The following is a 26,389-nucleotide window of genomic DNA, read 5'->3' on the forward strand; positions in this document are numbered from 1 at the left end:
ATCACACAATTAGTAAGTAGCAGAGCTGAGATTTGAATCCATACATTCCAGCTACAGAGTATGAACCCAAAGGATGACCAAAGAAGTGAGATTTAATCTGGGTCTTGAAGGACAAGATTTCACTAAAGGCAGAGGAGATTAGTGGGAAAAAGTAAGAGCAAAAGCAAAAAGGTGAGAAAAATCAGTTTGCCTGGAGTAGAAAAATACAAGATTGGAAAGATTGGCTATTGGTAACAATGACAACAGAACCACCGAGATTTTTAAGCAAGAAATAGACATATCAAAATGACATTTTAGGAAAATGAATCTGACAATAATGTGCATGATGGTTTTGAATAGAGGACTAGTTATAGACCTTCATGACAAGTGAGATTTGCAGATACAGAGGCTCAAACAAGTAGTAGTAAAGGGGAAGGAAGAGATGACTGAGAAACATTACAAAAAGGAGTGTCATCTCCGTCACTGAATTTGCCTGAGGGGTCAGAAAAAAAATGAAGATTCAAAGATGGCTCTGACCCTGGACAAACAGCAATATGATATCACTATTGAAAGAAATTGGAATGTTGATTTTACAGACAACAGTGAGTTAAATTGATCATATTTCCCAAGTTTTTGGTTTTCCTTACAAATGATCCTTCACTCTATTACTTCTTTCTCTGACAATCCATTTTTTGTATTTCCCAAGGCTTAGTCCTTGATGTTCTTTTCTTCTTCCCCATCCTGTTCCCTATAGTCAGTGCATCCATTCTTATAGTTTCAATATTAATTTGTACGTTCACAATCCTTAATTCCATATCTACATCCAGCCTATCTCCTGAGTTCAGTATCTACTCTACTGTGTTAAGGCTTCCGCTTGGAGATACATCCAGCATCTCATATTAGTATGTTCTCAAATAAGTGAAGTAATGGCAGAGCAGGCAACAAAGCTAAAAAGGCAACCTTTACTACTAACCCATATGGTCAATAGATCTTGGTCCTTGCTATACAGTAGAATCAATTACACAGCATTTAAATCCACACGTGGCCACTTCATACCCCAGAACCTCTAGCGGAGGGTCATCAACATGTACGTCTGAAAACCTCCACAGGTCTTCCTATTGTGAAATAAGGTTTGGGAAATTACTAACCAATACTGTGATTGATCAACAGAGGTGAAGCTCAATGTCTGGAAAAAAAAGGAAATGGAACAATTAGAAGTTAGAATCAGGTTATAGAAGAACACTCAGTTTCTTGCATGAAACAACTCCAGCAAACGTGTAGAGGTGTTAGGATAGCAAAGTACAGAAATGGGTCTTAAGTCAAAACCAGGGGCATTAGACAACAAAGTCATGAGAAATAGAGGAGGCCTAATTGCACCAGCAGTTCTGTGAGCGTGATTCCCCGGACCAACCACTTTAGCATCATCTGGAAACTTAACAATGCAAAATCTCTCATCCTCACCTGACCTACTGATTCTAGAACTCCGGTAGTGGGGCCCAGCAATGTGTGTTCTAACAAGTCCTCTAGGCGGTGGTGATCAGTCTGAGAGCCACTGGTCGAGAATCTTAGAGAATGGATGGAAGGAAAGGACCTAAGTAACGAAAAGGATGTCTGGAGACCTTAAAATGTTTCCAGCCACCCTATGGAAATCTTATTAATCTTGCCCTATGCTACAAGGGAAGTTTCATCTACTACCAAAGGATTAATATTATACAGATAGTATTCTCTGACAGCAATGCAACAAAAACAGAGAGCAATAACAAAAGTCCGTCAAAAAAATATAGTTAGAAACTAAAAACCATACTTCTCAGTAATTCATGGAAGAAATAAATATTATACTGGAAATTATAAAGTCCTCAGAAGTGAATGTCAATAAAAATACTACATATAAAACTTGAATGATGCCAATTAAGCAAGACTTAAGGGGGCAATTATAATCTTAAATATGTACACTAGAAAAGGTCAGGATTAAAAATTAATGAATTGAGGTTCTAAACATAGGTGAAATATTCTATTTTCTAAATTTATCAAAATTAACTCTAGAAGAAATACTGAACAGAATAAATTTGCAATCATAATATCAAAAGTTTTCAAACAGAGGGGCACCTGGGTGGCACAGCGGTTAAGCGTCTGCCTTCGGCTCAGGGCATGATCCCGGCGTTGTGGGATCGAGCCCCACATCAGGCTCCTCCACTGTGAGCCTGCTTCTTCCTCTCCCACTTCCCCTGCTTGTGTTCCCTCTCTCGCTGGCTGTCTCTATCTCTGTCGAATAAATAAATAAAATCTTAAAAAAAAAAAAGTTTTCAAATAGAGAACCCCAGACCAGAAATAACATCATGTGGGTACTTGTTAGAAATGCAAATTCTCAAGCCCCCACTCATACCAACTGAAGTAGAAATTCTGGAGGTGGGGCTTACCAATGCATATTTTAACAAATCCTCTCTTGATTCTGGTACAACTAAAACAATAAAGTCTACTCTACAAAGGGAGCTACTAAGATCATTTCAGTGACTTTTATCCCTGATGAACACGAGAGAACTTGCTTATAATCATTATGAAGATTTGAATTATTATGAAGATTTGAAGATTTTCATAGGTGAAATTCATGAGAGTCACCACAATGTGGATTGCCTAAAATATTTTGCTCCCATTTTGCTTGAAGATGGTATAAAAGTCTGCTAAGCCCTATAGCCGGTACACTTCCAGATGGCATCCTAGCCAAGATCTCGAATCAGTTCCATGTCCAGCTTTAAATTCAAGGCATTCCAGTTGTCTGAATTGTACTTCTAAGATATTGTGATGTTTTATATGACATTTCCAAACAAGCTGTGATCAGAACACCTAAAAGGACAAAGATTTGAGATTTTTACATACTTTTTGTGGCTACTTGCTAATAAATGTTATACGCAGATGAGAATTTGCTCTGGGACTAGCTTTTGTTATAACCTGGTAGTGAGATGGTAGAAGAACAGCAAACCCCTACTTGTCTGTCTTGGTGCCTACCAGTATGTACCGAAAAGTCATACATGGTCAATTAGTAGGGGCTAGTTCACGTTAAGTGGACTTAAATGAGAACGGGAAAAAAGAAGTTGGAGATGACGAGTATAGACAATTCTTTCAAGTAATTTTATAAATGGGAACATAAATGTCAGGGCATGACTAGTGTGGGGGTGGGTGAAGACAAAAATGATTATTGCATTCGCTCTGAACAGTCAGTAAAGTAGTTTTCCTATCTATTTTCCTTTTTGAAAAAAAATACTCCCCCAATACATTGAAAGTATCACAAAGAAGAAAACTGAGAGCTGGCGATGCTCAAAAAAAGCCTTAAAATGTTTGTAGTTAATTCACATTTTTAATCTGTTACGGTCTACATTTGAATGTGCACATATGTTATCTATTTATCATCCCAAAGAGTTTGGCAAATTAGGAAGTATATTTAGACCAATAGAATCAGTTTTTAAATTTTTAACGTTTTAGCCACCAAAACACAGAACAGTCGTGAACCTTCCATTCAGCACTTCTTTTTTTTTTTTTTTTAAAGATTTTATTTATTTATTCGACAGAGACAGAGACAGCCAGCGAGAGAGGGAACACAAGCAGGGGGAGTGGGAGAGGAAGAAGCAGGCTCATAGCGGAGGAGCCTGATGTGGGGCTCGATCCCGCAATGCCGGGATCACGCCCTGAGCCGAAGGCAGACGCTTAACCCCTGTGCCACCCAGGCGCCCCCCATTCAGCACTTCTTATTCTGTTCCACGTCTGTGGAATGCCATTCCCCTGCAACCGTTACAAACAAACTTTCAACAGTATTTGTTCTTTGGCATATTCTGTTCCCATAACTTCAGTTATGGGAAGGACTTTTTGTTAATGAATCCTTCTCTTTTTCCAAAGGCTTAATCCTGATCATTAGAATGCTTGATTTTCTTCTGCAATAAATATACCCCAGGTTATTTTCCCTGGTGAATTATCTGGACACAAATGAATTCTGAGTTTTCATGGCCTGACTTCAAAATTTTTTCTTTTACACTTCCCTGCCTGGCAGAATTCTTCAACTTAAGACTGACTCACACAGACTGCTGGATTGGGCATTCTAAATAAAAGAATGAGTCTCTTCAGCTGACAGTGGTTACTGTTGGAACCAACCAAGGAAAGGTGAGTCCTAAGTATCTATTCTAGAGAAAAGGCTTAGCCAGCCAAAGTAAATTAAATACTTAGACCAGGACATTCTAAACATTTCTAACCCACTATCCAGATGTTTCTATGAAAACATCTCTAAATTGGTTCCTTTTGGGAAGCATAATTTTGAAACATTGATGAAAACAGACCTCTATTTTTCATCAGATCTAATGAATTGTTCTACTTTATTAAGCAAAGAACCTATTATTCTGCATTTGTCTTTTCCTCATACAAAAAGTTCTCATTTTAATAATAAAAAAATAATAAACATTTAAATTCAAGATGTCATCTAAGGAAGTCAAGAATTCTATTCATTCTTTTAATCTAATCTTTGGGGAAGCCTGAGTGGCTCAGTTGGTTGAGTGTCTGTCTTTGGCTCAGGTCATGATCTCTGGGTCCTGGGATAGAGTCCTGTGTTGGACTCCCTGCTCAGCAGGGACCCTGCTTCTCCCTCTGACCCCCTTCCACTGCTCATACATGCTCTCGTGCTCTCTCTCTCAAATAAATAAGCAAAACCTTTTAAAAAGGAAAATAAATAATTAAATCCAATCTTTGAAGATAGTCATTGAGAAAGTATGAGAATACTTAATGTTAACTTATACTTACCTAAGCTTGGTTTCTTAAAGGACCTTCACATTTATTCTCTCAACATCTGTGAGATAGGGCTCGGAAGGTATTATCACTGCCATTTTGCATATGAGACTCAGAAATTTAAGGGACTTGCTCAAGGTCCAATAGCTAGTAAGTGCTAAAAACAAAACAAACTCCAAACCCAAAGGCCCTCTCATGACATTACTTAGGTCCCATTTGAGTATCGGAGCAGAAGACAATGGATCGGCCAATACTGTTCATTTCCAAGAGGTTATACATCAATCCTTTCTCAGTTGACTTAGTGATTGAATTCTAGACTGGCCTTACTGAATCGACTATCAAAAGCACCACAGAATTTTTACTAAAAAACAAAAACCCAAAACCTTTCAATGCTCAAATAAACTCATGGTTCCAACATAATAAGGAGTCTAAAGATTTAGAAATGTTTAAAAAATATTTCTCACCAATACTGTGTTAATTCCATAATGTTATTTAAAAAAAAAACAACTCTATCTAATATTAACTCATCAACAGAGAAGGAAATAGTATGTTTGTTAGAAAGGAGACTGAGCAAGACTCTAGCAAAGTAATAACCATTGCTATACAGAACCCATAAAGTTTTCAGTTCAAGGTCAGACTGAGCATTTATGTTTACTTTTCGTTCCTTCCCAAACCCCATTTGGAATAAATATATATATTTATGTAAGTAAATAAATATATATATTTGAGGAATAAATCACTAACAGCATCGGAAACAAGAAAAAGTACAATCAGTAGACCAGAAATTTTGAGGAAATAAAAAGCAGATGAAATCAGAGGGATGGAAAATGCAAACCAGAGAAAACTAGAACACAAAATAGGTGTGGGAAAGCAGCCGTGAGAGACGTCCATCTCTGAGGACTCCATAAGAGAGAAACTGTAAGCTCTGAATCTACAAACGTGGAAGGTGGAATGGAAGATAATAAATTAAGGAAATATCTATAAAACAGCTGAGCCAGCTGTGTCCCTTCTTTCTGTCTATGGAAATCTTTTGGCTGGAATATTTGCTTCCAAGGGATTTAACTAGGCAGGGTAAATGGAAGCACAGCAGAGTCTGAGGTGGCTCCAGACATCCGCAATGGACAGACACACACACACACACACACACACACACACACACACACACACACAAAGAATCAACTTTCACGCCCAAACATTCCCGTAATGGCAATCCTGGGGGTCTCTCAGCTTGCACAACTGCTCCTAGCTAACATACTCTAAAAAAAAGCATGTCTTCTTACACAGAAAATTTTAAATTCTAGACAAAATGTTATGTCCCTAGAAAACATAAATATTCACAGCTCCAGAAAAAGCTGTAAGCCAAAACTGGATAATAACCATAGGATAAAATAAATGCACGGGGGAGGGGGGAGTAAATGTATGCTCCAAAAGGCAAAGGACCCAGACTGTTTCATGGGTGAATTTGTGTCAATAAAACCAATAATCTCTAGTTATTTAAATTGTCCCTAGATATTTAAAAAAGACAAAAAAATCTCCCTGCTCCTTCTATGAGGCTATCACAAACACATACACCTTACCAAATGCTACAAGCTGGTGCTATGGACCACACCTACCTTTCCAATGATTATGCGTACATAGCATTTTCTAATGTTAAATATAAGTATTATGAGACCCAACATCCATTCTCTATTATCACAGTCTCTCTTTCTTTCTTTACAAGCCTCATCTACTCTACTTGATTTTTTTTAAACAAATTTGACTCCTTTAGGCATGTGAGTTCACAGTTCTTACCATAGACCAGTTTCACTTGCGAATGTGAATTTTAAAATTCTTACCAAAATATTAGCAAATCAAATCTAGCATAGAATAAAAGAACAAAGCATTATAACTAAATAGAGCTTAGGCAGGGACTGGTTTATCATCAGAAAAGTAATTCACAAAATTCACTATATTAATATATTAAAGAACCATTTGATAGATGGACACACACACACATACACACAGAGAAAATTTTACATCCATTCCTGATTCTTTTGTAACTCTTTTTTTTTTAAGTTTTTTGTTTTTGTTTTTGTTTTTGTTTTTTTTTTGACAGAGAGAGAGACAGCCAGCGAGAGAGGGAACACAAGCAGGGGGAGTGGGAGAGGAAGAAGCAGGCTCCCAGCAGAGCAGGGAGCCCAATGCAGGGCTCAAGGCAGGGCTCAAGGCAGGGCTCAAGGCAGGGCTCAAGGCAGGGCTCGATCCCAGGACCCTGGGATCACACCCTGAGTTGAAGGCAGACACTTAACAACTGAGCCACCCAGGCGCCCCTCTTTTGTAACTCTTAGTAAGCTAAGAATAGAAGAATACTTCCTTAATTTGACAAAGAGAATATATCTAAAACCTAGAGCAAATGACATTCTTAAGGGTAAAAGGTAAGAAAGAATTAAGAAAAAAGACAAATCACTATTATTAAAAATTATTCTTAGTTCCTAAGTAATGTAATAAGACAAGAAACCAAAGGAAGTATAAATATTAGAATGACAATAGACAATGTTTTGAATAGTTATAGCTCAAGATAATCAATGGAAAATTTTTAGAACTAATGAGTTTTCTGGAAGATCAAGATTACAAGGTAAGTATACCAAAATAATGACATTACTAAAAAAAAAAAAAGACCCATTAAATCCAATAAAAATCATATTTGTAACAATTAAAATTTTTGTATATACATATATTTTTAAATAATCAAACCAGAAAAGTGTAAGAAAATTATTAAATATTTTAGAAGAGCCTTTATAAAAACCTGAGTCAGTATCAAAATATATTATTCTTTTTTATACAGGAAGATTCCATTGGTAAAGCTATCAGTTTTTGCCAACCTGATAGCTACAAGTTGAATGTGATTCTGACAAAAATCCAAACTATTTTCAATGGAATTTGAAAAATTGATTCCAAAGTTTACTGGTAATCATGAATATGCCCAGAAAAGGGGCTTAAAAATTAAAAAAATAATAAGAATTTTTCCTCCTGGCAAATATCAAAACAAACTATAAAGCCATGTTAATTAAAACAGAATTCACATAAAAAATATAGATTCATAGACATACACATAGATATAGATACATATAGACACACACACACACACACACACACACACACACACACCTCCAGGGTACATCCAGAATCAACAAGAGTGAAGGAAATATATGAAAGAAGGAAATAAATGAGTCTTCCTGAGTTTTGCATCCTTAGTGCCCCACCATCAGCCAGAGTAACCATTTGAAGCTAAACATCTATGAAATTGTGCAGTTCACAAACACTTTAAGAGCACTGTACAGTATTTATAAAGACAAAATGCCTGTAATCTGTAAGTAGTTTTACATATACTCTTAATAGTAATAATCTGGTTAAGGATGAGCATTTAATTTTTAATCCTGGGTCACAGTTGGCTTTGTTCTACAGAAACACAAGAATGATGACCTAGTATCAAGGGTCAAAGAAAATGCTTGCCTATGAACCTAGGGGCCAGAATTTCTCATCTGAGCTTTTGGAATCTGGAGGTATCTAATCCTCAGTTGTGGAGCATTTCCCTGTGTGTTGTAAGATGTTTAGCAGCATCCCTGGCTTCTAGTTAGGCCAGAGTGACATTTTTATAAAGAAATTGGATCATCTCTTTCCCTTATTCAAAATTCTCCAATGACTTCCCATCAACTTACAATGAAATCCAAATTCTCTACTGTCTGTGGCTGCCAGAAGTATGCGCCACACAGACCTCCAACCTTAGATGATAGTAGAATTGTGCCCACACACACACCTTCTCAGCTGTGATGACCAAAAATGTCTCCAGACACTGCCAAATGTCTCCTTGGGGGCAAAATTGCCTGGGGCTGACACCCACTACTGCAAACAATTGAAATCCAGCCTCTGTCTCCTCTGGGCTTGAAGAGCACTCAATAGTGTGCAGTCCCATTTTGATATTGCTAACCCAAAGCTCTGGCGGGCCTTCTGTGTTACCTAGCATTTCTGCGTCATACCCTAGTCCGTCACTCCCCTAGAGTCTAGGAGAAGAGACCATAATTTCATCCCCTCCATTCTTCTCAAACCTCCAACAATTCATCCTCAGTCCTCACCTTTGTCAACTACCAAAAGGCGAAACTGTAGTTCCAAAATAAAATATGTGCATTTCTTTAGGGTCTTAGAGATTGCAGTTGGGGGACACAGACCCCACCAAAATCAAAAGCATGCTCCAGAGAGACAAAGGAAGTTCGAGCTTCTAAAGAGGAAAGAGGGAATGTACGTAAGTTGTTTCAAACAAAATGTGATTGGTGCTAGTATAGTTACACTAATCTATATGTGATTGGTTGCTAGGCTAGTGTTAGGCAGAAAGTTCATTTGTGTCCATCTTAACATATAACAGATGCCTTGGCTTTCAGCTGAGTTCAGCAAAAATTCTGAGAATTTGAGACTGAAGACGTGCATAAGCCCCACATCCTTATAATGTCTGCCCAACTCCATTTTAAATAACCCTGTTAACAAAGCATACTCCATTTTATTCTCTCTATTGTCACTTTTAACTAATGGCTTTACTTCCTATTTCACTGAGCAAATAGAGGCAGTCTGAAAATAGCTATCTCACCTTTTTACCACAAATTCTACCAGCATTCATGTGGCTGCACATTAGTCCCTCCTTATCCGTGGGGATGCGTTCCAAGACCCCCAGTAACCACCCGAAACTGTGGATAGTACTAAACCCTGTGTATAGTGTTTTTTCCTGTACATACAACTATGATAAAGTTTAACTGATAAATTAGGCACTGTAAGAGATTAACAGTAGCTAATAATAAAATAGAACAATTAAAACAATATGCTGTAAGAAAAGGTATGTGAATGTGGTCTCTGTCTCCTTTTCAACATATCTTATTGTACTGCACTCAGCCTTCTTCCCGTGATGATGTGAGATGACAAAATGCCTGAGTGATGAGATGCAGTGAGGTGAAAGGCGCAGGCGTTGTGACGTAGCTTTGGGCTACCGGTGACCTCCTGATGATTCATCAGAAGGAGGATCAGCTGCTTCCGGTGGACCACAGTAACTGGAAACACCTGGAAAACAAAACCACAGGAGCAAGGGGGGCTCCTGTACCTCTATATTCAACCTTCTTTCCTGTTCCAATGAGCAATCCCTCCCTGCTGCTAGCTATATTCATGTAATGATAATTAATACACACATTAATTTTATAGCCTTTAGTAATTCATAGTTGCCACCATCCACAGTATATGTACTTAAATTAAGATCCTATCTGGGGCGTCTGGGTGGCTCAGTCATTAAGCGTCTGCCTTTGGCTCAGGGCCTGATCCTGGCATTCTGGGATCGAGCCCCACATCGGAATCCTCCGCTGGGAGCTTGCTTCTTCCTCTCCCACTCCCCCTGCTTGTGTTCCCTCTCTCCCTGGCTGTCTCTCTCACTGTCAAATAAATAAGTAAAATCTTAAAAAAAAAATTAAGATCCTATCTTATTCTAGTTGCAGCACTACTGTGATAATGCTCCATTTTTAAAATTCTGATTTTGGTAACAATATTTATAGATAGCAATGAAGTGTGAGGAATCCTGATATCTAATATCTGTCAACAAAGTGTTTGGAAGTCCAACATCTTTCAAATATCTGGTATCAAGAAACCACATTCATAACTTTGGGCAAATTGAGGATGCTAAAGACAGTAAAGGTGAAACTTGGTTTTTTAATTTTTTAAGAACACTGCCAGTGAGGAAAAAATGTGAAAGCATTTTTTCAGGTTTTTAATTGAACAGCTACACTTTTTAGAATAGCTCTAAGGTAAGTGAGAACCTTTAATAAGGTATGTAACCCTCAAATTAAAATTTTTCCTTTGGGGAAAACAGGATCTCCTTACAACGATTTACCTTATGATGCAACTTCCAGAGAGACTGATAAGAAAATGAGATTTGCCTGTACCTGCCCTACCTTTCCCTGGAAGCTTAAAAAAATGTTGGCTATAAATGCAATTTGAAAAAGTTAAGTGAATTAAATGCAAACTGTTACGCCCCCCCCACCCCCAAATCCAGTTCTTATCATGGAAATATTCTATCCTAGGGCGGGCAGCATGATTACCATGTATGGTCCTCCTTTTAGCTTTTAAAAATTTGTGGGACCAAGGACTACATCTATTATATTCTCTTCCATCGTAAGGCCTAAATAAGAACGATTTTAAAAATGAATAAAATTAAACAAGCATTTAAGTAATCTAAAAGAGAAAATGGATGCATTCTAACCCCGGAGTGATAAGTGTAAGTGGACTCAGCTGGCCAAGTCTGGCAAGCGCTCACCAAGCTAGATGCGTCAGAGGCTGTGATGGAAGGGTAAGAGGCATTCCTGAAAAGGAGCTGGGGGGGTACTCTGGTCAGAGTGAGTGGCGCATACAGAAGGCTCGATGGATAGCCCTTGCTTGAGAGCGGTCAAATGTATTTGTCTGACTAACCCCCCGAGAGCATGTAGGCTCAAAAGTAGGGCCTTGCCTGTAACAGATGGTAAATACAGACTAGTAGGATTCCTTTCGCAATGCCGATGGAGAGACAAGACCCTCAGGAGTTTCAGTTTCCTGTAGTTCGGGGTGGAAGACAGTGAGGATCCTTTCAGGGTCCTGGGATGGGAGTGTAGATGCAAGCAGACACAGTGGTTCTCAGCATTCTAGAACTGGCTCCCAATAAAGATAGAAGGAGGGGATGAGGTGAAGTCTTTCATAGGAACTCAAGTTAGTTCCAGCAGCCATTAAGGATAAGGAAAAGAAATGTTCTGGAGAAATATTACCACAGACCAGAAATGAAAAGAAGAACATTATAGAACATTTCCAAAGAATAAAGTAGGTAAGGGCTCAAAGTAAAAGGGCTTAAAATGTTATTAAAAACAATCTCTAAAACTTAATATACTCAAGGCATGATTTTTTTCTAAGTCTCAATAGATAGAAATTACAAAACTATAGCATGAATAAACTTTACCTGTAGTGACTAATATCAACATAGTATTATTAAAATGAGGAATAATGACACATAACCACATCCTTGAGAAACCTACATCAGCATTTCCTAATGTTACATAACCAGAGGATGCTTTATGAATTATAAAATGTTCATGGAACACCAACATTTTTTAAATTTTTATTTTATTTTTTCAGATTTTATTTATTTATTTATTTGTCGGAGAGAGAGCACAAACAGGGGAGCTGCAGGCAGAGGGAGAAGCATGTTCCCTGCCAAGCAAGGAGCCTGATGCAGGACTCAATCCCAGGACCCTGAGATCATGCCCTGAGCTGAAGGCAACGCTTAACAGACTGAGCTACCCAGGTGTCCCACCAACATTTTTTTTTTTAAGATTTTATTTATTTGTTTGAGAGAGAGAGAAAGAGAGACAAGAGATAGAGCTCGAGTGGAGAGGAGAGGCAGAAGCAGAAGCAGGCTCCCCACCGAGCAAGGATCCCGATGCAGGACTCAATCCCAGGACCTTGGGATCATGACCTGAGCCAAAGGCAGATGCTTAACTGACTGAGCCACCCAGGCACCCTGGAACACCAACATTTTGAAAGAAGATATTATGCAAACTTGATTAAAAGAGGACAGCAAAAAAATAAGTGCTTCGGGAAAACATCAAAATTGAATTCATATGCTTGAGAAGAAATAAACACTTAAGGAAATCACAAATAAATTCAACGAAAAATCAACATTTAATAAAATCATAAATAAATTCAATAGGAAGATGTTCTTCTATTTTAGAGATAATCAAATATTTAGAAGTGAATGCTATAATGTCCATAACCTACTTTAAAACACTTCCACAGAAATATGTACATTTATAAAGCGCATAAAGCAAACTGAACACTTTCTTCAAGCTGTGCAAACCCAAAGGTCAGTACATGAAGTGGCAAGTTGGAGTGGAGCTATGGAGCCTGGAGTGTAGTGGGGTGTGCTAAATATACCCACAAAATTGAGGCATTTCAAGCCACACGGTGCAAATATTAAACGTCGTGGGCGGAATTATGTTCCCCCCTAAAATTCATATGCTGAAGCACTAACCACCAGTACCTCAGAATCTAACGGTATTTGGAAATAGGGCCTTTAAAAAAGTAATTAAGGCAAAACGAGATCATATGGTGGGCCCTAATCCAATGTGACTTTATAAGATTAGGACACACACGAACCCAACCCACTTATGCAGAGGAGAGACCATGTGAAGACACAGCAAGAAGGCTGCCATCTGCAAGGCAAGGAGAGAGTCCTTGGAAGAAACCAACCCTGCTGACACCCTGATCTCAGACTTCTGGCTTCCAGAACTGTGAAAAATAAGTTTCTGTTGTTTGAGCCACCCAGGTGGTGGTATTTGGTTATGATAGTCCTAGCAAACAAATACAGATGTCCTCCCAGATATATTCAAATCAGAAAGCTGCAAACAAAGATCCTTGAGATGCAGCCCAATCTGTCCATCATCCTTTGGGCAAAGCCACCTGTATGTCTCCCAGGCGAGGGGTAAGAGTACCTGATAGCATGGGAGATGACTGTTGTTGGCCGTGCACGCTGAGAATGGAAGTGTGAAATCTCAGTTCTAAATTCTTTACAGCACAAAACCCATCAGACAGTTTTGGATATCGATTTCAGAATAGCAGCCTTAAAGCTCTGGTTGACAAATTAAGATGAAAAAATTTGGAACGCTTTGCTACAGAACACACTGCATTAAACACTATTTAAATCTAATCGGTAAAAATACATGAAAAGCTGGGAGTCTCAATCATTTTTCCTTAACTCAGAATTCAGATGAGGTCATGAAAAATATCTTAGCAGCATTTGAAGAATATAAATTAAGAAATTAGGAAGAGGCTTTGCTTCAAACTTTACCTTACGTACAAGCTTCCTTGTCTCTTGTTCGCCTCTACATAAAAAAATATAAGTAGAATCGTTTCCCCAATAAAATTCCTTTTCCAAACTTACCGAGTTTTGAAAAAAAGCCCAATGTAGTACATGCTAATTGTAGATGGTGTTGACTTTTCTTCCACATATTACAAAAATAAATTTAGCAGAAAGATTTATACTCACTACTTAGCAATGTCCCTGCATGTCTTTTTGCACTGTTTCTAAGTTATTTTGAATGTGCATAAAGCAGAGGAGTTTGCCTAAAGGCCCAGCTTCACATCCTTAGAACAATATCCCCCTTATTGCCCATCCCCCCACCCCATTCTCATTCTTCATTCCCTTTGACCCCTCTTGACCACCCACTCCTTCCAACTCTCTTCTTTCTTCCAGGCACAGACATGGCCCTTCACTGGGTTTTTTCTCTGATGCTTCTCTCTCTCTGTTTGACAAGCTTCTGATTGTTGCTTACCCTAACTGAATGCTTTCTACAAGGCTCATCCTGGCTTCTTGGCCCTTTTGCTTTTCACATTCAGTCTCCAAGTGAAATGCTTCCAACTCAGGGCTTCAATTACTCATTACTACCTTCATTCAAGCCTGAAGGCCTCACCTAGACCCATCAGGCTCCCTGCTCAGCATCAGGCTCCCGACTCAGCGGGGAGCCTGCCCTTCCCTCTCCGTCTACCACTTCCCCTGCTCAAGCTCTCTCTCTGTCAAATAAATAAATAAAATCTAAAAAAAAAAAAAGATAGGTAAATTGTAAGATCCACAAGAAATGGGTAGATTTATAAAGCGTAAAAAGCCTATAGATGATGTGATCTTACAACTTCCTTTTATAGATGAGCAAACTGTCTACTCTGCACGTCCCACCATTATATTTTAGCAGCATGGTTTTTACAGGTTCACAGCTGGAGAGGAATTTTGCCTTAGGGAAGAATCATACCTCTAGTCTCACCTATATCTGATTTAGATTATATTTAGATGAGACTTTGGACCTAAGACTTTAGAGTTAATGCTGGAATTAATTAAGACTTTGGGGGGCTGTAGGCTAGAATGAATGTATTTTGCATGCGAGAAAAGACATGAATTTAAGGAGTCTAGGGGAAAAGTGTTCTAAACTGAATGTTTGTTTCTCCCTTGAATTCATATATTGAAACCCTGTGATATTGTGATTTATATATATTTGGTTATACATATATACATACACATATATATACATATATATTTGGTTATTCAGATGACCAAAGCATATGTCTCTCATGTATTTAGTCTTCACCAACAATTCCTGGCTCACAGCTCCCAACACCCTTGGAATTTCCTGAGCAATAACAGCATCTTTTGTTATAATATTTGGTCTCTTGACCTCAATGCCAAAAAAACCCTTCAGATCCATAAAGGTGAAATGAGGGTCTTGTTATTCATGGCAAGCCCCTTTCCAACACAACTGGGCTATGTAAATGAGGTGACTTTTGGAAAAAAACTAAGGATGGGGGCTAATTGTCAGGGAAACCAAGCATGAATAGAGGTTTGGAACTTTCAGTCCATGCCTGATTTCTTGAGACTGAATTATTGATCAATGGCCAATGATTTAATCAATGATGCCTACGTAATGAAGCCGCCACAAAAAACAAAAACGATAGGGTTCAGAGAGCCTCCATGTTGCAGAATCAGTTGGCTCCCACATACCACCATGCTGGGCCCCAAACTCCATAAAGACAAAAGCTTATTTGTTCAGGACCTCACCCTATGTATCTTTCTATTGGGCTATGGATTAGTATCCTTTGAGATCCTTTGTCATAAATCAGTAACAACTTTCCTGAGTTCTGTGAGCCACTCTAGCAAATTAATCAAACCCAAGGAGGAGGGTGTGTGAACCTCTGATTTACAGCCAGTCCGTCAGAAGCACAGACAACAACCCGGGTTTGTGAGTGGCTTCGTAAGTGGAGTGCCATCACTTGGGACTGAACCCTTCACTTGGAGAGTCTGATGCTGTATCTGGGAAGACAGAGGTAGCGTTGAGTTGAACTGTAGAACATGCAGCTGATGTTGGAGAACTACTCGGTGGTGTGGAAAACCGCTCCCTCCAATATACCGCTCCACACATTAAAAGTGTTGATTAGAACCCACGAAGCTTTAACCTCCAATGTGATGGTATTTGGAGACAGGGTTTTGGGAGGTAATTAGGTCATGAGGGTGGTGCCTTCACGATGGAATCCTACCCTTACAATCTCTCTCTCACTTTCTTTCCATTTGCCATGTGAGGACCCGGCGAGAAGCCAGGAAGAGAGCTCTCACCAGAAACTGAGCATGCTGGTGCCTGGATCTTGGACTTCCAGCCTCCAAAACTGTGAGAAAATGAAATTTCCGTTGTTTAAACTGCCCAGTCTGTGGTATTTTACTAGAGCAGCCTGAGCTAAGACGAGTGGTCAACATCCACAAAGCAAGAATTGCTTGCATCTCTACCAATCAAAATTACTTGTTATTTCTATGCTCAAGAATCTCGTGTATTGCTATCAGTTTTCTACAACTTACAGAGTCGTAAAAGAGCTCAAAGGTGATGGAAGGCACAGATAACACAGAAAAATGCACTAGACAGGATACCTAGGGATCTTTTCTGCCAATTTCAAAATCTATAGTATGTCACCCTGACGTATCTAAAGAACAAACTGTAAGCTGATTGTCCTTACCTCTCCTGCTCTGAGGTTAGTCCATAGGACACCTGCTGTCACCTCTTTTGATTAAGTCTCTTTATTCAAGCTTACACATATCTTGTTTGTCATCTTGTATTACAAGTGCAACCCACAGTTCCCAAGCCCACACCAACCTAAAGGAACGTTTAAGGGTCAGAGTCATAATGATGTCCTCATGCACCCATCTTGGCCTCTAGTCCTCACTAGCAACATCTTGAACCCTCAAGACAGTGCAGCTGGTGTTGCCACGCTCCTTTAAGTCTCTTTTAATCTAGAAAAATACCCTTTTTCATTGACTGGCTTGTTGAGGAGATGGGGCTAGCAGTCCTGTAAAATGTCACACTTTCAGGATTTGTCTATTTGTTTCCTCATGGCATTTGTCTAACTTGTAGAACTATCTCTATCTTTCCTGGAAACTAGAATAGCTAAAGGCTTAAGTTAAACATTTGTGGCCAGACAGAATATGTCATCAGAGGACAACTAATATCTGCTTGCCTGATCATTAGTGATGTTAAGATAGAATGATTTTTCAGCCCTCCAATGAGGCCACCAGTGGTTTGCAAAACATCAGCTGCCTTAGGCCTTATGTTTGGATGAGGTAACCTGCAGTCTTGACCACCATGGGCAACATTACTGCAGTGAGAAAACACTTTAGAATCCTCAGCAGCACAAAATAAGCTAACGTTTGGGAATACTTCCTTTTAAAAAAACAAACTGCCTATAGTGAATTTCAATTTAAAATGGAACTTAAACTCACCAGGCTTGCTTTTTCTTCTCCAGGTACACTGTCAACAGCGAGCCTCGACCCTGGCACTGCCCAGGGTGAATGAAGGCTATGGTGACCGGGTCCAGGTCTCTGATGTACATGTCCCCAGCTTCCCCCTTCTCCTCTCACAACCAACTTTCCAGACTTTCTTTATCATTGTGGTTCTTCTCTGACCCCTTCGTGTTTGCTTTCCTGCAGGGGGCCCTGAAGTGAACACAACATTTTTAGCAAATACTGTGAGACGTAAATCTTTTATTGCACGTCAAGTTTGAGGATTTTAAGAATTAGGAAATGTGAAATTGATTTGCAAGTTTAAATCAAGAAACTTAAATTCATAAGAACTTTTATCCCAAGGGCACATGAGAACTTGGCTTTTAAGTGCTATCTTGAGTACTTCTTAATCTTCAGCAATTATTATTCAGGAAATCAATAATGATGATACGATGCTGAGAAAAGTCAATGTAACTACCATTACAGTAATGCTCCACTTACGAGCTGCTTGAACCAGAAGTCAAGTGTGATTAAGAAAGTCTCCTGGAAATTCTGAACACCCACAAATCTGCATTCAACCTACCTTCCAGGGGAAAGAAATAATCCTTGGAAGTCAAGTGGAGAAACTTAGTCAAATATATTAATTATATGTTCATTAAAAGTACAAAGCAGGGGTGTGCCTGGGTGGCTCAGTTGGGTAAGCGTCTGACTCTTGGTTTCCACTCATGATCTCAGGGTCCTGAGATTGTCCCACGTCAGACTCTGTGCTCAGCAGGGAGTCAGCTTGAGATTCTCTCTCCCTCTCCTTCTGTCCATACCCCGCCCCGTGCGTGGGAGCACGCGTGCATTCTCTCTCTAATAAATAAATAAATATTTAAAAAAGAAAAAAAGTACAAAGCAGGGAATATAGAAGTGGGGTGAGTTTATAAAGTCCTGTATATGGGGAGAGGGGTTAGTGGAAGTAGTTAATTTAAATGAAAACAGATTTAAATCTACTGAAGTCATTTTCCCCAAGGTAAAGCAGAAAAGACAAGAATACGAATCAACAACTAAGGAATTTTGTGTTGTTCTCACCTAGATGAGGCAATCCCAATCCCTTACAAAAGCAGATCTATGCTGGTGATCTACAGAAAACAGAATTATTTATATTTGAAGATCTTTCTTAGAAGAAGCAGTAAATTTATTTTAGCAACATGTACAGCAGATCAACAGGTAAGATACAGAGGCAGATTTCATCTTAATGTCAGGAAGAATTTTTTTGTGTGGCAAAATACATGTAATATAAATTTATCATCTTAGCCATTTTTAAGTGTACGGTTGGGGCATTACGTACATTCACACTGTTGTGCAACCATCACCACACTCCAACTCCAGAACATTGCCATCCCAAACTGATATTCTGAAGTATATTAAACAGCATATCCTCATTCCTCCCCCAACCCCAGGCCCTGGCTAACCACCGTACCACTTTCTTTTTTTTTTTTTTGTTAAAGATTTTATTTATTTATGTGACAGAGAGACAGCCAGCGAGAGAGGGAACACAGCAGGGGAGTGGGAGAGGAAGAAGCAGGCTCCCAGCGGAGGAGCCTGATGTGGGACTCGATCCCGAAACGCCGGGATCACGCCCTGAGTCGAAGGCAGACGCTTTAACGACTGCGCTACCCAGGCGCCCCCGTACCACTTTCTGTCTCTGATTTTGATTACTACTCCAAGCACTTCACATAAGGGGAATCATACAACAGTTGTCCTTTTGCATCTGGCATATTTCACTTAGCATAAGGTCTTTAAGTTTCATCTACATTGTAGCATGTATCAGAATTTTACTCCTTTTTAAGGCTACATAATATTTCAGTGTATGTGTGTGTGTATGTGTGCACATTTTGTTTATCCGTTCATCCATAGATGGACATTTGGGTTATTTCCATCTTTTGGCTATTGTGAATAATGTTGATCTGAACATGGGTATACATATATTTGTTTGAGCCCCTGGTTTCAATTATATTGGGTATATACCCAGAAATAGAATTGTTGGATCATACAGTAATTTTATGTTTAATTGTCCGAGGAATCACCATACTGTTTTCCACAGCTACTGCACTATTTTACATGCCTACCTGTAACGCACAAGGGCTCCAATTTCTAGACATCCTTGTCAACACTTGCTGTTCTCTGCTTTTTGATAACAGCCGTCTTAATGCATGCAAAGGAGGAATTTTTTTAAAGATTTTATTTATTTATTTGAGAGAAAGAGTGTGTGCATACACGTGGAAGCCAGGGAAGGCGGTGTGGGCAGAGGGAGAGGGAGAAGCAAACTCCTGCTGTGCAGGGAGCCCAACAAGAGGCTTGATTCTAGGACCCTGAGATCATGACCTGAGCTGAAGGCAGATGCTTAACCGACTGAGCCACCCAGGCACCTCTGGAGGAGGAATTTTTAATAACTAGACTTGTGCCACACTGGGATGAGCGGTTCCCAGGATGTAGGGGCTGACAGATGTGCTCTACGAAAGACTGGATAGACTAATATGCTCAGTTATGCAAGTCGTGCACTGTCCAAATGTGTCTGGTCACAGGGGGAGTAGGGAGTAAAACCCAGCACATGTTTCACATTCCAAGGTGTGAACCCTGGTGTAGAACTGCCTCTTCTGGGAGAAAGCAATAACTTTTTCTTCCCTGGAAACATTGCCAGCTTGCCAAGCCATGTGCTTGAAGAGGTACCTTTTTTTTTCAATGCAAACTAAGGCACTTATTTATGGAAGCTATTGGTTACCGTGGCTGACTGACCCTCTGTCATGGGAAAGCTGTAGATAGAGTAGATTAATACACAGGATAATACTTAGTCCAACCAGACTAGATGACTATTAAGGCCCCACTCAACGGTGATATACCGTGCATCTCTTTGATTTTAAAGATACCGCCTAAAAATTCTTTGCACTCTTTGCATTGACAGGTGGAGGCAACATCCCCTCACCTTGAATCTGGGATCAGTGACAGCTTCATAATAGAATTCTGCAGAAGTGACACTGTGCTAGTTTCCAGGCCCAGACCTTAAGAAACTGGCAGCTTCCACTCCCGACTCTTTGGACACTCCTTCTTGGAACGGAGCCACCATGCTGTGAGGACGCCTAAACCACTTTGTAGAGAGACACACATGGAGAAAAACCAACACTCATCACCAAGTGAGTGAACTGTCTTGGAAGTGGAGCCTGTCCCAGCCAAGCCCTGCTCAAATTGCAGAATGATGAGTAAAGTAAATCACTGCTGTTGTTTTAAGCCACTACTGTTTTAGGGCGATTTTCTTTAGCTGCAATAGATAACCAGAACAGTCATAATATAATGTTACCAGTGCTCCAAACTCACCTTTCCACAATATGTCTCACACCAGTAGTGCCTCAAAGGACTCCAAGGGAGAACTTTCTCTAAAGAGCCCTCAATTTTTTCTCATATGTCACAGGCAATGGCCTTTGTCTCTCACCTCTTCTCCCACTCCCCAATTTAGGATAAAACTCTTAACATAGAAAGATGCTGAGACCCACCTTCTGCAGTGTGTGCACCCTCAGTGTTTGGATTTCTTGAGGAATCGCAGATTTCTCTGAGCCACACACTGGACCCTTCCACAGACTCTCCTGTCTTGCCCTGGAGTGGTATGGAGCCTTGGGGTGCAGGCTTCTAGAGACGACATAGAAACAAAACTTGGATCCAGTCAACTGCTGTCTAAGATGGCTCTTTCACTTGCAATAAGCTTAAAAGGGGGCATACAAACCAAGCCAAGAGGCAGGGAATGCAGAGGAGACCCCCTCCCCTCTGGACCCTGGCTCTAGCTGTTGTCCCTTCCCTCACGGATAGAATCTGCCTACACTTACTGTGAAGGGAATGGGTTTTTCAGCAAGGCCTTCCTCAGTCCTGAGTCTTATCTGTGAAACGCTCCTCCTTCGATTGCCAAACCTCCTTCATTTCGGGAAGGAAAGAGTTAAACGACTCTTGCCCTTCAGGGCTTGGGAGGGGGCGGCAGCTCTGCGCTTTATAGCGGCTGCCTTGGGAGGGTTGGAAGGTTGGGACGCTCTTGCTGTCCCAGAGTGGAGTGGAAGGTCTGGGAGTGCTTCGAGGAGCAGGGGAGGACAGACGGGAGGCGTGTTCCCCTGGAGTTTTCTTTTTCTTGCGAGCCTTCGCGCGCGCGCGTACAGTCATCCCTTTGGTCTGGCGACGGCGGGCAGGAGGTGGAGAGACTCCGTCCCACCCGGCGGCCAGAGGCTGGAGGCTCGGGAAGACCTCCCGGGAGAAGCCGTGCGGGGGAAGCTTCCTGCAGCGGAGGGAGCTGCGCCTGCGGGGCCGCCGCGGCGCGGGAGCCGGGGACGTCCACCACCCACCGTCGCCGGCTCCGCTTCCTCCCGCGCGGGTGCGGCGCGCGGACCGGGCAGCTGTCTGAGCCCGCCAAGCTCCACGGTCGGTGCAACTCTTTCCTCTCAGGGAGCCGGGAGGGGGTGCGGGGGGTGCCGCCCCGGCCCCTCCGCTGGGAGGAGAGGCGAGCCGGGCGCCCGGTCGCCCGGCGCCCTGCAGCTTGGCGACCCTCCGCCCAGGGGCTGCCACCCACCTGCCCAAGGGCGCGTGGCGGGGCGGGCGCCTTCCCAGGAACCGCGCGCTCCGGAAACGTTTGAGGGTTGGGGGCCTGAGCGAAAGCCCCCAGCCTCCCCAGGCGGGATTCGGCTTTTTAGTCAGAGGAAAACCAACGGTTCTCCCTGGGTCTGTCTCCCTTTTCCCCCAAGCATGCGAGAACTTTGTGGAACATCACGCCCTTGTCGGCGGCTCCAAAGCCTACTTGTGAAGTTTGCCTCGCAGCCGTTTGACTCGCCTGCTTCTCCTCCCCGCACACCCGGGGTATGCCAAGGGTAGCCAAGGGCACTCGGTGTGAGGGACTGATGGGTTTTGGAAAACCCCCAGTGCAGCTAGTTTGGAAACCTGCCTGCAGAGGTCTGGGCGTTTTGTTCTGTGCTGTCCTTTAAAGGACACTTGTTGCGTTTCACGTGCGGAAAACAAGGGCTGTTTCTAGATAATCAGCCTCTGTTTACACCATCCTAATGGAGTTCCCGGATAGAGTTGGCGGCGGAGGGGGTGGGGTGGGACGCATATTAAAATCAGGCGTCGTCAGTAAGAGCAGTTGCTAATTTATTACCCAGACAGCAAAACCCACGGAAAACTAGTAAAAGTTTCTAGTTTATTTGTTTAGGTTTTTTTTTTTTGTTTCTCTCCCCTCTCCTCCTGCAGCTGTTCATGGCTTCCACCCCCCCCACACACACACACGCACACGCACCTCGTACTCACTTCTGTGTTTAGTGTTAACTAAGTGAGAAACACCTTGGCAGTCATTTCAGTAAATTACCTGCTTTAACTTTATGCCATTTCAGTAAGGTTGGAATTTCCAAATTACTAATTATATAGGTGAACTTTAATCCTGAGAATCCAAGATGTTAAATGCTTATAGTGTAAGGCTAATGATTCAGTCTTCTTCCTTAGTAATAGCTTTTGAACTCCACCAAATTCTTAGCCCCCAAATATGAAGAATGTCGTATCTATAAACTTTGGGCTGAACCTGAGATGCTTCACTAGAGAGCTAGGTCTGATTATGACTGAGAGTTCCAAGCACAGCATGACTTAGATCCATGGAAAAGGGCTACAGATTCATCCTTGGAGGAACATGCATTTGAGAGGCTTTTTTTGTTTGGTTTTATATTTTTCACCCAATGATGATATGATGCGCACATACCTTTGCCAAATATCCCTTAGCTCTGCAGCTTAATACATGCAGAGAGCTGATGGAGACGTCATCAGAAATGATGTGGTGGTATCATTGTTGGAGGAGGAAAGTGGTTTTGGTGGTAGCTAGCTCACACCTTGTTAAGAACCCACAGCCTTAGCCTCCTTACCTCCCGCATTATCAGCTGACCAAGCAAAGCAGCATGCTAATGTTCAGACTCAGTAGTGGTACCTTTCCTGAGTGTCATAATCACCCCTGATAGCCAGGTCAGTTTACTAAATATCCTCCTACTGGACTCTACTGGGCAAAGAGGCACTCCATTTCCAGGAAAGGCCTTCTCTCTCTTATTTTTAAGGAAACATTACTGAAGGGTCCATTCCAATTGGGAAAGTGGGAGGCTTTAGCCATCAAATAGCACAAAGTATTGCAGGATTTCTTTCTTCCATATCTATGATCTAAAGAGGAGAATGACAATCTGCTTTGTTCTTAGAGGCCTGGTCTCCACTGTGGAATGCAAGTAGTGGCATTTTGTAGGTCTGTCAACATTTGGTCAAATATTCACTCCAAACCGTAAAAAGCAGGAAACAATGGCAAACTACTTATAATTAAGCAAAGCAAAGTGAGGCATCATACCTGTCCTGCCTCTTCTTGGCCATGCAGCCTTAACTTCTTCAAGACTCACTTCCGCAATTAAAATGGGAATATTGCCCCTGCCTACCTAGAGTTGTGAAGCTCAAGTCAGATGCATAAATTATTAATATACATATGAGGTCATTAGTGTTTCAGGTTCCTGGAGGAAAAAAATCTAAGGGGAAGGCAAAAGTATATGGTATTTGCACCTTGTACTTACTTAAGACCTTCTGTACAACCTGAATAAATCTTATTTCATCTATATATTGTCTAAACCTAAGCTCTATTGATTTCCCAAGATAACTATCAAAATTCCTAAAAGTGGTTAATACCAACTGTAAACAGACCAAGCAGAAGGACACAATTTTTAAAAAATTAAATTATGACCTGGGCATATAAATCATAGACACATGCCTCTGCATTAATGAGCTAATGGATCTTCATTTAAAGAATCATTAAAAACTTACAGAGAAGAAAATTTACAAAAAATTTAAATGGGATGAGCCATTTTTTTATTTACCTTTGATTACTGTGTTACCACCAACCCCCTCATTTTCCCCAACATCCTTCCTTTAAGGATTAAAGTAGAAACCTAGACTTTCTGAGCAAGAAGGACCACTTGTTCCCTGCAAGTCACTTAAGCAGAAACGACAAAAGATCTTTTGAAAACATGTCATCCCCCTCCCGAGTCTATTGCTTCATCAAAACTCTGGAGACTCCATTGAAACATTTTAGCGCTAAGAAGGCAAAAGAATGAGAGATAGTGTGGTCTAGTGGTTAAGAGCTCAGGCTCGGAGTCAGACTAACCTGCCTTACCATCAACGCTTCCACTACCACCTGTGGACTTGGCAGGCTACTTGCCCTTACCGAGCCCCTGGTTCCCTGGGTTTGTGATGGAACTATGTATTGGCTTCGCAGGAGCAGGGTCCGCATTAGATGGTACCATGCATGTGAAGCGCTCAGTGCCGTGGGCGTTAGAAATGTAGCTGTATAGGATGTTTAAAGAGTTTGGGATAGATGTCCCTTGAAAAGCCAAATACTGTGCCTGGCCTGAGAAAGCCATTACTCCCAGTTTCACTCATTGGCCAATATTGTGATAATAATTTCTGAGGAATGGAAAAGAACCAGAGTTCCTGTCAGAGAGGTGGATTGTACCCATTAATCATCAAGATTTTCAATAAAATAAATATTTTGTCTTTATCCATTATATAATTTTTAATTGAAAAGAAGATTGTTAAATGTATCGATGGTGTTCACCAGAGTTCTGATTTTAAAAGAGCGTTTTATAACACTTTAAATAGCTACCTGTGCTACATTTTATTCCCACATTCATTATTTACCATGTGCAAAACAACACATTTTGGAATATTGAATTACAGAATTGGGTGATTTTTAGAATTAATACCATGTAACTCCTACTTGGCAAATAATGCCTTTTCTCTTCCACTAACAAATAAAATTTTGTATCTCAACTCTTGAAGATTTTTGTAATTTAGGTTCTTATCAGCCTAGGTATAATAGAAAAAAGTAACTTTTTATCTACTAAAGGAAAAACCGGCATATCCTCATCCATACTATAATTCAGATATAAGGATCGCTATGGACGGAGATGAGAGAGGGAAAGAGGAGGCAGAGAGGCATAGAGAGAGACAGACACAGAGATAGAGAATTTGCCATAATGGAGCTTTGGTCTCCTTTTTTTTTCCTGCCATGGGATAACCTGACACAGATTATCTTATCTAATTACCAAATATATACTACTTTTTACTTGAAGTAGTAAATAATCATTGACTACAATTTCATTGGCAGCTGAATTTTGTAACCAAATTTATTTTTCCTCCTTTCTTTTCCAGGTGAGGAAAAAAAAAAAAAAAGCAAGGGTCTAAAGGCAACGCGATAAGAGACATTTCCTCAAATTTGCATCACGATGGAAACCTTTTGCCTCAAGGTGGCCTTTTGGGTAGCGCTGGTGGGATTTGTAATCAGTGATCATCCTGAGAGCTACAGCACAAACCTGAGCACTCCGGTGGATGACTTCACCATTTTTCATGGGACAGAACTCAACTTCCCAGTTACCACTCATCAGCCCACTAATTTGGCCCTACCTAGCAATGGCTCAATGCACAACTATTGCCCACAGCAGACTAAGATTACTTCAGCTTTCAAATACATTAACACTGTGATATCTTGTACTATTTTCATCGTGGGAATGGTGGGGAATGCAACTCTGCTCAGGATCATTTACCAGAACAAGTGTATGAGGAATGGCCCCAACGCGCTGATAGCCAGCCTTGCCCTTGGAGACCTTATCTATGTGGTCATTGATCTCCCCATCAATGTGTTTAAGGTAGGAAGTAACCACAAATGTATTTGCAGGTTTGAACATGTGCTCTGATTCCAGAGTAAGAGAGTTGCTGCCGACCTTTGGAATTTTAGTCCGTGTTTTTACTAGAAGTGATTTCTGCAGCCTTCAAACTCGGTGGCATTTAAAAATTTTATTATTTGTTAAATGTTACACTTACTTGCTAACTTCATTGTTAACAAAATTGTATTTCTGGGATGACTATTCAAAGTCATGGTCTTTAACGAAGCAGATTCTCATGCCAGCCCTGAGCTTGCTGAGTGGATGGGCCATGTTGGGAAGCAACTGGATTTTTCTGAGATTCAGTTTGCAGGGTGAGATCTGTTGAGCCCAAAGAGTACTTAAAATTAGCATCTCCTCGGTTTCCATTGCCTTTTCAAGGTGCTGCCTTTCAGCAGCCATGTACCCACAGTACGTCTTGAAATGAAAAGTACCTATTTTATTTTGACTGTCTGGATTGATGATGGAGGGACTTGGCTTCCCTCACTGATCTGGGTGACGTAGAGACAGTGGGGTCCACAGGATCCTGGGCCAATGCTAAACTTGTCGAACAGTGTCACTAAAGCTG

General features: G+C 40.9%; 1 protein-coding gene across 1 annotated transcript in view; it reads left to right on the forward strand.

Moving 5' to 3' along the window:
* Positions 1–21,119: 21,119 nt before the first annotated feature.
* Positions 21,120–26,389, forward strand: part of EDNRA (endothelin receptor type A) — a 56,138-nt gene continuing 50,868 nt past the window's right edge. The window contains exons 1-2 of the mRNA XM_045798872.2: positions 21,120–21,520; positions 25,313–25,806. Of these exons, the coding sequence (XP_045654828.1) occupies positions 25,387–25,806 (420 nt within the window). The 5' untranslated portion in view covers positions 21,120–21,520; positions 25,313–25,386. The remainder of the gene's footprint in view (positions 21,521–25,312; positions 25,807–26,389) is intronic.

Source organism: Ursus americanus, chromosome 13 (assembly GCF_024610735.1).
Source record: "Ursus americanus isolate L20-20 chromosome 13, mUrsAme1.1.p, whole genome shotgun sequence".
Lineage (NCBI taxonomy): Eukaryota > Metazoa > Chordata > Mammalia > Carnivora > Ursidae > Ursus > Ursus americanus.